The sequence below is a fragment of the Anneissia japonica genome, unplaced genomic scaffold, assembly GCF_011630105.1.
Source record: "Anneissia japonica isolate Jap-2015-1 unplaced genomic scaffold, ASM1163010v1 scaffold1881_len754168_cov175, whole genome shotgun sequence".
NCBI lineage: Eukaryota > Metazoa > Echinodermata > Crinoidea > Comatulida > Comatulidae > Anneissia > Anneissia japonica.
This window is the reverse complement of record NW_022757845.1, coordinates 521466-534149: the sequence shown is the minus strand read 5'-3', so window position 1 is coordinate 534149 and position 12684 is coordinate 521466. Positions and strand designations below refer to the sequence as shown.

General features: G+C 33.7%; 3 protein-coding genes across 7 annotated transcripts in view; 2 read left to right on the top strand and 1 right to left on the bottom strand.

Moving 5' to 3' along the window:
• Positions 1-5447, bottom strand: part of LOC117124906 (serine/threonine-protein kinase Nek1-like) — a 33418-nt gene extending 27971 nt beyond the window's left edge. The window contains exons 1-3 of the mRNA XM_033271245.1: positions 5302-5447; positions 1087-1210; positions 6-102 (exon numbers count right to left, since the gene is read on the bottom strand). Of these exons, the coding sequence (XP_033127136.1) occupies positions 6-102; positions 1087-1203 (214 nt within the window). The 5' untranslated portion in view covers positions 1204-1210; positions 5302-5447. The remainder of the gene's footprint in view (positions 1-5; positions 103-1086; positions 1211-5301) is intronic.
• Positions 5448-5456: 9 nt separating this feature from the next.
• Positions 5457-7195, top strand: LOC117124901 (NADH dehydrogenase [ubiquinone] 1 alpha subcomplex subunit 2-like). 2 transcript variants are annotated; one of them, XM_033271238.1, is made up of 4 exons: positions 5457-5541; positions 5576-5829; positions 6198-6304; positions 6596-7195. In XM_033271238.1, the coding sequence occupies exons 2-4, from the start codon at positions 5633-5635 to the stop codon at positions 6685-6687; spliced, it is 396 nt and encodes a 131-aa protein (XP_033127129.1). In that variant the 5' UTR covers positions 5457-5541; positions 5576-5632; the 3' UTR covers positions 6688-7195. The 2 variants fall into 2 exon arrangements, with proteins under 2 accessions (XP_033127129.1, XP_033127128.1); XM_033271237.1 differs by having other exon boundaries at positions 5489-5829.
• Positions 7196-9763: 2568 nt separating this feature from the next.
• Positions 9764-12684, top strand: part of LOC117124899 (major facilitator superfamily domain-containing protein 8-like) — a 20914-nt gene continuing 17993 nt past the window's right edge. For all 4 annotated transcript variants that reach the window (XM_033271234.1, XM_033271233.1, XM_033271236.1 and 1 more), the window contains exon 1: positions 9764-9853. In XM_033271234.1, coding sequence (XP_033127125.1) covers positions 9807-9853 — 47 coding nt within the window. In that variant the 5' untranslated portion in view covers positions 9764-9806. The remainder of the gene's footprint in view (positions 9854-12684) is intronic.

The window sequence follows — 12684 nt, the reverse complement described above, 5'->3', positions numbered from 1 at the left end:
TTTACCTTCAAAAGATTCTTGATAAGAGACTATGTTTGGGTGCTTCATTTGTTTCAAGACTGCAACTTCTTTTTTAGATTCTTCCCTTTCCTTTCTCTTCATCTGAAGAAATCAAAATAAAACAAAAATTATATTTATCCACATGACTTCTCTTCCAAAACAAGAAGAGAGACTCCTACCTCAATCAAGGTTGTGTCTTCTTTCAAATCAAGGCTGTGGCGCCCTCAATAAGGACAATAATTTTTTCACCAAATATCTTATAAAAACAAGTTAGCACTCTCAGCGATTACACGCATTACACATTGATGCGCCGATGTTCAGTAAAAAGAAACATAAAAAGTAATTTTTGAAAGAGGGTGTCCTAGTTGTTACCATGGCTGTTATGGAATTTGCACGCAGATGCGCTATATTTAGTTAACGATCTCTGATTTTAAAGTTGACATGTAATCACTTTTGCTAGAGGGCGCCATATACTGCGTTATTACAGAATTGGCAGAAATCACAGAGAACGTAAAACTTGTAATTATAAGATACTTGTTTATCACCAACCATAGGGAAAACTTTAACAAAAACTGTTGTATGCAAATATATATTTATTATGTGATTATATAATAGTCATGATGTGATGCCATCATTACCATATTTAAGCATGTCACATGTCTGTATGTCAAACAAAATTTGATAGCCTCGACAGGACTTAACTTAGGGCGTTTTTCGATTTGTGCGACGACGCGACGCTAGAACGGAATCAGTCATGCGTGACCATCCCACCTGGCGTCCTACGTTCTCTGCATATGTAGATGTTGCATTCCAGAATCTGCTCGACGAGGTGACCTTAACATTCTTGTATGAGTAGATGACTTTTAGTGACGTCATTACATTCTACGTCCTACCGTCGTCGTGGAATTAAAAGCTCCTTAATATTGAATACAGTAGGTACTTGGGGCAAAGTGCAAACGTCATTGTATGAATATGTGATGACATTTAACTTTATCAGATGTTTATTGGGTACAGGAAAGGCAATTGTAAATATTACTTGTTTACATAGAGTAGCATACAGAGTAAAATTTTGTGCAAATACTGTACCTTTGATATACTTATTTCCTTAATCACATACTCTTTTCCATCAGTCTTTGATTGCACTAAGAGCGCCTTGCCAAACGAACCCTCGCCGATTTTTTTTTTCTTAACATACCTATCCATTTTTCATCTATAAAAAAACAAGATATACCGTAAAACCTCAAATTGAAGCTCAGTGGGCTTAATCTCGAGATAAAGCCCATCTCGAATTGAAGCCTCCTCTTTAGTTTGCAAAAGTAGGATTGAGAAGAAGCCCTTCTCGAAAAGAAGTCCATAGGCTTTGTTTCAAGATAGCATAGGCTTCTTTTTGAGATAGTACAGTACAAACACTGTACATGAATTTTAGAAAACAAAATATAATAAAAACAAGCTTGGTTTATACAGTAGTTTAGGTGGTTTAATGTCATTTAAATACATTTCATGATGTACTGTAGATTGATGTTACAGTGACCTTATTTATTGTTTTATAGCACAAATTCACAAAATTTACAGCATTCATTTTGAAAAGAAGCCTCCCTCTTTACTTTTGCAAAAGAAAACTCGAAAAGAAGCCCATCTTGAAAGGAAGCCCATCCAAAGTTTGCAAAAAAAAAAAAAAGAAGCCCAGGGCTGCAATTCAAGGTTTTACAGTAAGAATCTCTACACAATCAGAATCAACAGGAAATTTGTTTTCATCATTTCACATTATGTTCAATCAGAGAGAGAATTTTTTTTTCTTTTACATATTGAGCAGTAGCCTAACCAATACCTACATGCATAAAAATTGTCTAGTCTAAATAATTGCAAACAATAGTTTTATTTAAAACACCTTGTTTATGTAATAAAACAATTGTATTATATGCAATTATTCAAACTAGATCTGTTATAATGCAGCAAATTGTATCGATTTTTATGGTACTTAAAATCAAATATGAAAATATATTGCAAGTATAATCTGCTTCAATAAGTTTTCATTCTAAGGGCGCTATCAAATCTGTAATGTAATGTAATTTATGACCTAGGCCTCACCAAATTCATAAAACAGCAGGATTTAGCTGAAAGCTACGTAGTGGTCATCATATAATGTCTGAGAAAAGAAAAAGAGAGTTGCCAAGCTGTCGTCAAGTACATGGGTAAGAAAAATGTTCTATTATATTCTACCGGAAATTCAATATACTTGGAGTGGAAGCCACGTATGAGAGCCCAGACTTCTTACCCACCTCAGCCCCACCACTTATTTATTCCTGTATTAGAAAAAAACATATAAAATTACAAACAGCAATCAAAGGCTGAAATGGTTTGTATATTACAATGTTTCATTTTTCTCGACAGATTTAACTATTGCACAACGGATCTAGGGCCAAGCCTTCCCAATGGATGGGCACAGGCCCTACCAACCCGCCCCCTCGGACCGTCCCCGAGTAATAAGCATGCAACCAATTCTGAGGGAATTTCTACAATTTAAAAAAACAAACATTAGTAATAATGAAATGATTAATGGTTCTAAAAGTGAAACTGATCCTATATTCACTGTACTTAAACAATACTGTATTAGTTCAGATACCGAGATACGTATTTGCTAACAATGTTGTCCTGCATCATACCACATGAATGGTTCTGAAAGTGAAACTGTTGATATAGTACCAATAACAGATACCAATATGTTGGTATTACAACATAGGCCTACTGATTTCTTTTATGATGCTTGAACAACTTCCAATGTATACAGCAGTAACATCTATGTTTGCATTTTTTATTAGAGTGCAAAGAGTTGCACTGTAAAGTAATAAGTGATTTATAGGTCTTGCAAGAATCACGAGGAAGTAAAATTTTTAAGTTTTAGCTTACTGAATGTTGGTGATCATTACATAATGTTGAATGAAATGCAAACAGAGTTAACAAATGTCCTTCAACCGCTGGGGTAAGATAAATGTTTTTATTATAGTCTAATTATTTCAGGATTGTATCTATGGAAAACAAAGGATGGGTGGTAGACATTTAAAGGGTGGGTGGGTGTGTGATAACATTTGGTAAACTCTAATAAATAAGAGTGGGTTTTAAGGATGGCCAAGCAGGTTAATAAAGGTAGGTGGTGGAGGGCCATGAAATTAGATTTAGACTGGGTGGAAAACTTCAAGGATGGGTGGCTCCACCCACCATCATAACTACCTGGACATCCTTATTATTTACTAGTTAAAAATAATCATGAATACTGATTTAAATAAAATTTTATCAAGAATAAAAAAAAATAGGTCATGATTACATAATACTTTATGATACACTATGATTCTGGAAAACTACTGTAGTGTTGAGAAAAGTATTTATAATTTAAGAATAACATACTCAAACTTTTATTATAGCCAAATATATTTTGAGTTAAAAGTAAACATGTAAACAATACTGATTTATGTTTTTAATTAGGAATAATGAGAAGGGTAATATTGTATGAATACAGTACTATAATATATATTTATTTATAAATACTTATAAATATTTATTTAAAAACATTTATAATATTTGTAATATTTATATATTTAGTACCTACCATATGGATGATTCTGAAATATAAAACTGTATAGAATGTTGAGAATGTACATGATTAACATTTAAACTTTTGTTATAATATATTTAAAGTTAAAAGTAAACACACAAACAACAATGATTAACTTTTTAATTAGGAATAATTCATACACCATATGGATGCTTCTGAAAAATAAACCATGTGTTGAGAATTTTATATTTTATGTACTTCATGATTTTAAACATTTAAACTTTTAATATAGTCCAATAATAACAACAATAATAAACAAGTATTCTTATACAATAAAGTCTCAGAGCACAGCACAATTCTCAAAGAACATGCGGCACTTCAGTTGTTTTTTTAAGGCATAAATAGATTTCTCTTTACAAATGAAAGGACAGTCATTCCAAAGAGCAGGAGCAGCAACAGCCAAGGATCTCGATCCATACTTTGATTTAAATTTGTTAGGTTTCAAGAATATATTCAATATTTTTAGCGTTAAAATTAAAATGCAAACAATACTGATTTTGATTTGATTTGATTTTTGGTAGTCCTTTTCATATTCGAATCGGGAGTCTCCCGAATTTACATGTTATCTCCCAGTCTCCCGAATTTCAGAAACTAGGCCTACATTGTAGTACAACCATCACATTTTTAACGTACGGCTCGTAAAAAAAACATGGGATTCCCACTGTAAAATACTGTAGATGCAATTACAATGCACATGAATGAAAAACCCAATAGAAGTTATAGCCTGAAAGACGTTAACGCTATCAGAATATTTCGATGTTGAGGGCGCTTTTCACTAAATGGTGGCGCCCTTCACCCGCAAGTTCTCCCATTTCCCGATTTTTTAAGGTCAAGGGGTTGGAACATCTGTATTCATGTCATTTCTGTCTATTTGATTGATTGATGAATAAATTAATTTGAATTTGAATTAGTTGGATGCTTACGAAAAAATAAACTATAGGCCTATAAGGCTATATAATCTTGAGAATAGGTATTTCATGTATACACACAGTACTGTACTCCATGATCAATAATATTTTAACATTTAATAAAGTCCAATTACTCAAGTATATAGTTGAGAATATTAAGTATATTATATGATGTAAGTTATTATGTAGATTCCTGGTTTCTTTCTAGCATAGCTATTGACCTTAGCCAGAATAGCAATAGTTTGTTTACATCACAAAATTATTCATATGCCGGCACTGGTGTTGTTTGTTTTTGTAGGGCCTTTCTAAAGAATAAAGAAAACAAGGAAAAAAAATGGTTTTCAGGGTTTATTTTTGTACAAATTAGGCCCTATCATTTTGGAATCGTCCATCTAATTCTAAATTTGTTAGTGGATGAGACTCTAGAGTACTAGGGGCCTAGTAGTTAAGTAGTAGGATTCTGAACGTAGGCCTAATTGAGATTGCTCCCTGACCACTAGTGTGGTGATCTCCCGCCTGTGAGTGTGTGCTTCATTCCCCTGCTGCCCAGCGGTAGTAGCTAGGGAAGGGCCTAGAGTGGTAGTGAAGTTTTGATATATGCCATCATTTATCAATGGCGATCAGAACATTTTCTTTTCTGTTTACAGTCTGGAAAAGCCCCGAGTGTCGGTACACCTCAGTATCGATTGTGTGTGTGTTGCCAACGACGCTCGCCATTTTTCACACCTGGAAACTGCCCTTGATCATTCTTAAAAATAAATACAAATCGTCAATTTAACTTACCCGCTTAATAATAGTTAATCCTCACAATGAAAGATACTACCAGATTCCTGAAAATATGATGAATTTCAACTTTCATAATAAATCAGTTAAGCTGCCGTTGGACGCCATCTTAAATATTATCGGTAGTGGCAAGAACGATGGGTAACTTTAGGAGGGTTGTAAACAATGGAGTGGCTTATCCTATCCAGGGACTAAACAAATTTGGTAGAAGAAATCAAATATTTTTCTCCTTTAAAAGCTTTGTAAATCAGTGAATAAAGTAATTTTATGTCATCATTTGTTGCCGTATTTGCAAATTTTAAACGTTTTGAAACCGATAAATCGAGCAGGCATGATTCATGAAAGTTGCAGATCCAGGTACGCCGAAAATTGTTATAAATCGTGTTGTACCGTTAACTTTGTTTATACTTTGTGTACTACTTTTTGTCATTACAAAATGGCTTCCTCCGCAGTGCGAAAGCTGCCGCAATATCTGAAAGAAATTCGCATTCATTTATGTCAACGATCTCCTTCTAGTCAAGGTGTAAGGTAAAGAAAATTTATTAATTCTTTTGCAAGCATAGTTGAAAAAATGCCGTTTATATGTTAACCGTAGAATAAAATATTTAGCCAATCTGTCTAGAGTAGGCGGTGATCGCTAAGACTAAGCTACCGCCGTACGTAAGTTTTTGGACCGTTCACGGGAAATAACCATTTCCCCTGCCAGGACCAAGAGCTTGAGAAGAGGCCTAGGCCTAGAGGCTTAGGTATACAAACATGTAATGGATACTTAATTTAATTTGATAATTCGATTTCTATAATCAAGTCATGAGAGATGGTGGTAATTAGGAAAGTTTTTATTATAAATATGAACAATTCAATCAGTATTTTAATTATTTATATTATTTTTTTTTCAGAGATTGGGTTGAAAAATATTATGTTGATCTAAAAAAACAAAATCCATCTTTCCCTATTCGTGTAAGAGAATGTAGTGGAATTCAACCAAAAATGTATGCAAGATATGGTAAGTAAATCAGGATAGTCTAGTTGCAGACTCTCCTTTCATAATAATTGATATACAATATCATCAACATTTAGTCTAAATGATGTTTAGTAGGCTTACAATTAAATAATAAAAATGGTTATCGTCACTTTAAAAATACAGTGTACCCCATACTCCAGTGTACTTAAAAAAAATCAAGTGAAATTGTGTTGTGCAAACAAAAATATACAAAAGAAGTAGTATGAAAGAATCATGAATTTTGGTATAATAATGTATAATAATAATAATAATTTCTTCTTTTTTTATTCACAGACTTTGGTAAGGAGACTTGTGCTGACCTTGGAAATATGAATGGCCAGCAGGTCAATGAAACCCTCTATAAATTTGCAGACTCTAAACCATAATGAAACTTTGTTGAAGATAGAACAATTGTACAGAAAATGTTTATATAGAAAAGACTTTACTGATGAATATCAGGACAATGGACTTTGTGAATAACAGAAATTAATTGCAGTTAAATGTGCCATAATTGAATGTGTTTCTTTCACTTTAATACCCAATTCTATATATATTAAACATAAATTTGATTAAACAACATGTGACATGACTAAATATGGTCATGATGACATCACAAAATGACCATATATAGGTACATCATCAATATAAATGGGCATACAACTGTTTGATAGTGTGCACAGAGTATTAGCTTATGTAGAGATTTTATCTGACAGACAGATTAAGCAAATTATTTGATCAGATGTTACAGTAATAAAGCTCTATTCAAATTTTAAAGTTTTATGTAAACATATTTCTGTCATTATGATATCGTCATACCCTAGATTGGGTTCCAGTTCCTAAACTTTGTCGTAATTAGTGAAAAAGCATGAAAAAAAAAAACGATTTTTGCACCAATGAGGTTCCATATTACTTACTTGCTTGGCGTATACTTTTCCCAGGTTTAGTCTAATTTGCACCCAAATTCAACAACCTAAAAAGTTTCTCAGTATATACCAACACTGGTGGCGCTCTCCGAAATCAGAATACCATGAAAAATCAATAATTAGAGACTTGTGGCAAGTCTACATCATACCCATATATGGATGTATGTGACATAGATTATGTGGTTTGGTCATGATGTTATATGGTTTGACTTCATCATCATGACCAAAGTACATAACATCATGACCAAGCCACAAAATGTCATGACCATACCACATAACGTCATGACGATTGCACATAATAGTGTTTGCACATAATCAAAGATAACTAATGGCCTTCCATAGTTGTCTTACACATGACTGTATTTTTTATGGCCATAGGCATGCAAAAGTTTTTTGTACTGCAGTGTTGCACCTCCACCGGGAGGCATGGTGGGCATTTATCCATCCGTCAGTCAGGCCTGGACCTCCCTGTCGTCCGACGCAAGACTAGGTCGTCGGATCAAAAATTAATAAAGATAGTAATTTGCCTATCTATATAACGTTTTCCCTATTACTGTATTGTGGTCTAAAAGCACATTTTGGACCATAAGCCATAAAAACTGTCCTTATGAACCCTACAAGGGAGTTTTTATTCTGGGACGTCGACCGATGCTTCGTCGACCCCTTTGCTTGGACTCAGTCAGACATGTCAGACCCCTTATCGGCAAATTTCTGGTGCCACCGCTGTTGTAGTCTGGATATAGGATTAAACCTTGTCCAGGCTATCAAGTGACATCACATCATGACCATATATAGCACATCATTACTATATATGGGCATACAACAATTTTACATCAGAAAAAATGTGATCAAACCAGGGATCAGTTTAATTTAATAATTTAACTGTTCCCTGGATCAAACATTGTTGAGTTTATTCCATCCGACAGAATTTGATCAAACATTGTTGAGTCTGACAGATAAACTCTGATAGTTATTAGCCATTTGGCTTGCAGCCAGTCATGTTAATGCAATGCATTGTAATGCTATAGACTACAAAACATACAGTAAACCCATGCCCAGACCATGAAATTATATTTGACAAAAGCGACATACCTAAATATGGTCGTCGTCATTACTGTATATAGATAAATCATCAGATTATATAACAGGGATCTTTCGATTTGTGCGACAACGCGAAGCTAGAACGGAATTACTCATGCGTGACTGGCGTCCTACGTTCTCTGCGTATGTAGATTTGGCCAAATTGCGTTCCAGAATCTACTCGACGAGGTGACCTTAACGTTCTCCAATGCGCAGATGACTTTTGGTGACGCCATTACGTTCTACGTCCTACCGTCTTCATGCAATCGAAAGCTACCTAATTATGGGCATACAACAGTTTTTTTGTCAAATAAGATTTAATAATCTGAGATTGAACAGTTGCCAAGACTGTTTTTGCATATTGATACTAAACTAATTTAACGTGTGGTGTTAATTTTCAATCTGATTCAACAAAATCAAGTAAAGTTTGAATTTAAAAAAACTATTGATGTTAATATTTTTTTATTTATGATCAGAAGTTTTACAGCACGTTGAAAGTGGTTACCAAAGCAGCGGTTCATAATATCAAAATATATCATTGGATTTTATCATTAAAGATAAAATTCCAAGACGCTTCCCTTTCAAATCTCAGGATCCTGTTCTCAATTTTTATACGTCAGTATACAGTTGGCCTAAGTCAATCAAATCTAAAATACCATTGACCTAACAATTGTTAATGGAAAAACACAACAATTTGGCATGTAAAATAGGATCGACTTGAAAATTATTTTATATCTTAGTAATATTTATTCAAAAAGTTCAAAGAAAATAAATGCAGCCATATTGGCTGAATTGTTATAATTTTAAAAAAAAGAAATGAAGACTTTTTCATTCCTGATGATGACATAATTAATGTCGAAATATTGAATCAATACTTGGAAGTATATATTATACTTTCTTAAGCCTGATTCGAGGATGTTTATCTGACCACCAAAACAATTCCACACGTGAAGCCTTGAGATTTAGTTTGTGTAAGTCATTGTCTTCTGTATACACTAAAAAAAATTTCCTTTCCATTTATATATACTGTATTTTTAAAATTATTTTTAGATGAAAGTTAATATGAACATGAATAACATATACATAAATAATTATAAATTGGCAATTCATTTCATTAATTTAAATTGTCACAAACATGATTAAATTTGAACATTAAATTGTAACAATTACATATTCACTACTCCTTAATGAAATATCGTTTTGGGTGACTTATGGTGTTCTGCTGAAGAACAGCAAAATTTATTGTGTTTTGAAAATTAAAATCATAAAATTAAGAGATATTTCTATCTGAATGAGCTAATTCGGCTAATTTCATAGAGATATAATAAATATAATTGTTTAATAGCTCTATGGCTAATTTATGCTTGGCCGCCCTCTATAGTGCCCTGCTGGATTTTGACGGCCAAAACAAAATGAACAAGTGAAGTGAAGGGAGAAAGGTGTACACGGACGAAGGAGATTGCTGAGTGAGCTCGTGAAAACAGTTTCTAACTTTAGGCATAATGAAAGAGGCAGATGAAAAAACCAAGCTCCTTTCCGGTGTATCGAAGTAAGTAATTAAATCCAGCAATAAGATCTATGTTTTTTTGGTTTTTTTTAAAATTGTTCTCTTCTAGTAATAGCCTACCCTCCTTGCCTTCGCTTGTGGCCTTTCTAGCTAGCTAGGCTAGGAGGCTAGGCCTAGGCCTAGTAGTCCTATTTATCTATGTCTGGGCCTATGCTAGTACTGTAGTAGTTATACTAGAGGCTATGCAGAGCTAATCGACTCCACAACGTAGGCCTAGTCTTAGAATAGACCATAATAGACATGGACCACTGTAGACGGTATCAGCTTTTGGTTTGTTTTTTGGGGAGCATGAAAGTCGCCCCTTCGTCGTTCGACAACACGGACCATTATCGTATTTTGGCCCTTTTATTCTGTCGTCAATTAGGCTAGGCCTAGACTAAAGAAAGAGCAATTACGGTCTTACTAAATTCTTAGGCCTGTACATAAATAGCTCGGCCTATGTTAATGCACTTGTCAATAGTAGTCCCGCCACCCCCTCCCCTCCGAACCCAGGGCATAGCGGGGCACTAGCCGGGACTTAACCCGGGCCGGCCCCCAGGATGTACAGACATAGTTGTGACCCCGTAGTGCCGGGACGTACCTAAAATTTACCTGTAGGCTGTAGATGTAATAGAAGGAAGAATTTTACGTGTTAGCTGCAGCAAGGCTGCAGTTTCGGATGTGTAGGCCTAGGGGGCCTAGGCATTCATTCAGCAGCAATTACTGTGTGTTGGTAATTAAAAAAATCGCCTACCGATACTTTAGGCCTACCATCATGGTTTCATTTTTTATATAATCACGGTATAAATTAAATAATAAATTTTGAACCTCCAACCACACAACGCTGAGGACCGAGGTGGCGGAGCGTGTGAGTGTGTTGCATGAAAATTTGTGAACCGTGAATGACCTAGATTGCGTCAAAAATACGCCAGTACATGAGTCAAGGCAAGGAAATCCGTTTCTAGTACATGGAATCATTATCTTATTAGGCCTAATTTTTGTTTTAATATTGAATAATTAAATTCTATCAATCAGTTAAATCAATCAATCAATAAAATCTGCTTAGTGATATGCATGTGTAGTGCTTCTATCAAGCAAGGTCATCTCCTCGATTCAAGTAAATCTCATCATCCAATCATTTATTAGCGAGGAATTTTACCGGGACTATCAGTAATTGGCAGGGCTTAGCCGGGGATGTACGTTAAAACGATGCCCCGCATTGCCGGGAGGTGGCCGGGACTTTCACATGCATGTAACCATTTTGGAAATTACAACCCCAGCTAAGTCCCCGCTAGGCCCGGGTCTGGGGGGCCGGGACTACAATTGGCAAGTGCATAATAGCAATGTATAGTTAATACTAGGCCTATTATTAATTAATTAACCAATTATAATATATTATTATTTATATCACTATAAAAGGCCTTTAATTAAGTCTTGTCTGTTGTAAATCCCAGAATGTTTTGGCAAAGACATGGAGGTAACATTTGCTATAGTTGCCTCTTAGCCTAATACCTGATTCACACGTGAAGTTAAATTTAACAAAAAGTAACAAATTGTAACCGAGCGATCTCCCAAGTTATTCCTACCGAGATAAAAAGCATTCACACGCGTCTGTAAGGTAATGCCAAGGTTGTGTAAAATTGTTATATCTGTCTCTTATACACATCTAGATGTGTATAAGAGACAGCTACTTATGTGATGCCATTAAGTGATTGTTAATATTTACATTGGCAGACTTGTTGGTTATGTAATAAGGTCATCTGATATAGAATTGATATCTCATCACATGACAGTGTTTAGTAAGGACTATCCTTGCCGATGATAATTTAAAGTGATCAAATTCTCAACGTTGCAGACAACTTACTTGATAACAAGGGCTAAAGCTCAACTCCTACTGTTGTAGAGTAGCACATGATTATTTCCTGTTCATTTAATACCAGGGACTTCCTTAACTGGCAAATATTATCACCACTTTATTGGTTTTTTTATTTCTCTTCTTGCTGTTTGTTAATCCTTTTCAGTACTATAACAAAATTTAAAACAATATTACCTAAATCCATATACTCAATCTGAATTTTTTTTTTTTTTTTTTTTTTTTTTTTTTTTTTTTTGCTTTTGTTTGTTTTTTATTTTCATTAATAACTGATCTTTATAAAATAATTTTGGTAATTTTTTAAAAACATTTTTATAGTATGTACTGTGATAACTGATGTATAATTTTATGTAAAGTAGGTAAGAGCAAGTTTGAATTTTTAAATTCTGATAGACCTATTTACAGTATGTATGCTATTTATTTTATTATATTTAAATGTGTTTTATGTTTATATGTTTTTATGATAGAAATATTTCTGTTTAAAATACAATAAACCCCCCCCCCCTCCTTTGGTACACCTTTATTCAATTTTCAAGTTTTTCTGCACAGTTTATTTCAATTATGGTAACATTGTAGAAATTGACAGTATGGAATAAGAATAAAAGACCATATTAAAGGTCAAAACAAGAAGAAATAAAAATCCATTTGTCATGTTCGACCTCAACAAAATATAGAACAAAAATGAATAAACGTACACAAATATACATACCAAAATAAATAAATAAATAAATAAGAATATATAAAAAAAATAAGTAAATAAATAACCATTGATACTTTAACCCATCCATTCCCAACTTTTTTTTATTTTTTTTATTTTTTTAGTGACATAAAAATAATTAAATATAATGTTTTCTGTTAGAGTAATACAAATTCCTTTGATAAGAATTGAAAGATAATAAAATGTTTTTCCTAAATAAGTGGTTATATAGTGTTGTGAAATTTTTAAAATAGAAAAAAAAAA

Excerpts from the sequence above, each read along its gene's own strand:
- LOC117124901 (XM_033271238.1), top strand. The coding sequence starts at position 5,633 with ATGATTCATGAAAGTTGCAGATCCAGGTACGCCGAAAATTGTTATAAA. Across the intron at positions 5,830-6,197 it reads CCTTCTAGTCAAGGTGTAAG|AGATTGGGTTGAAAAATATT; the intron begins GTAAAGAAAATT and ends TTTTTTTTTCAG. Across the intron at positions 6,305-6,595 it reads AAAAATGTATGCAAGATATG|ACTTTGGTAAGGAGACTTGT; the intron begins GTAAGTAAATCA and ends TTTTATTCACAG.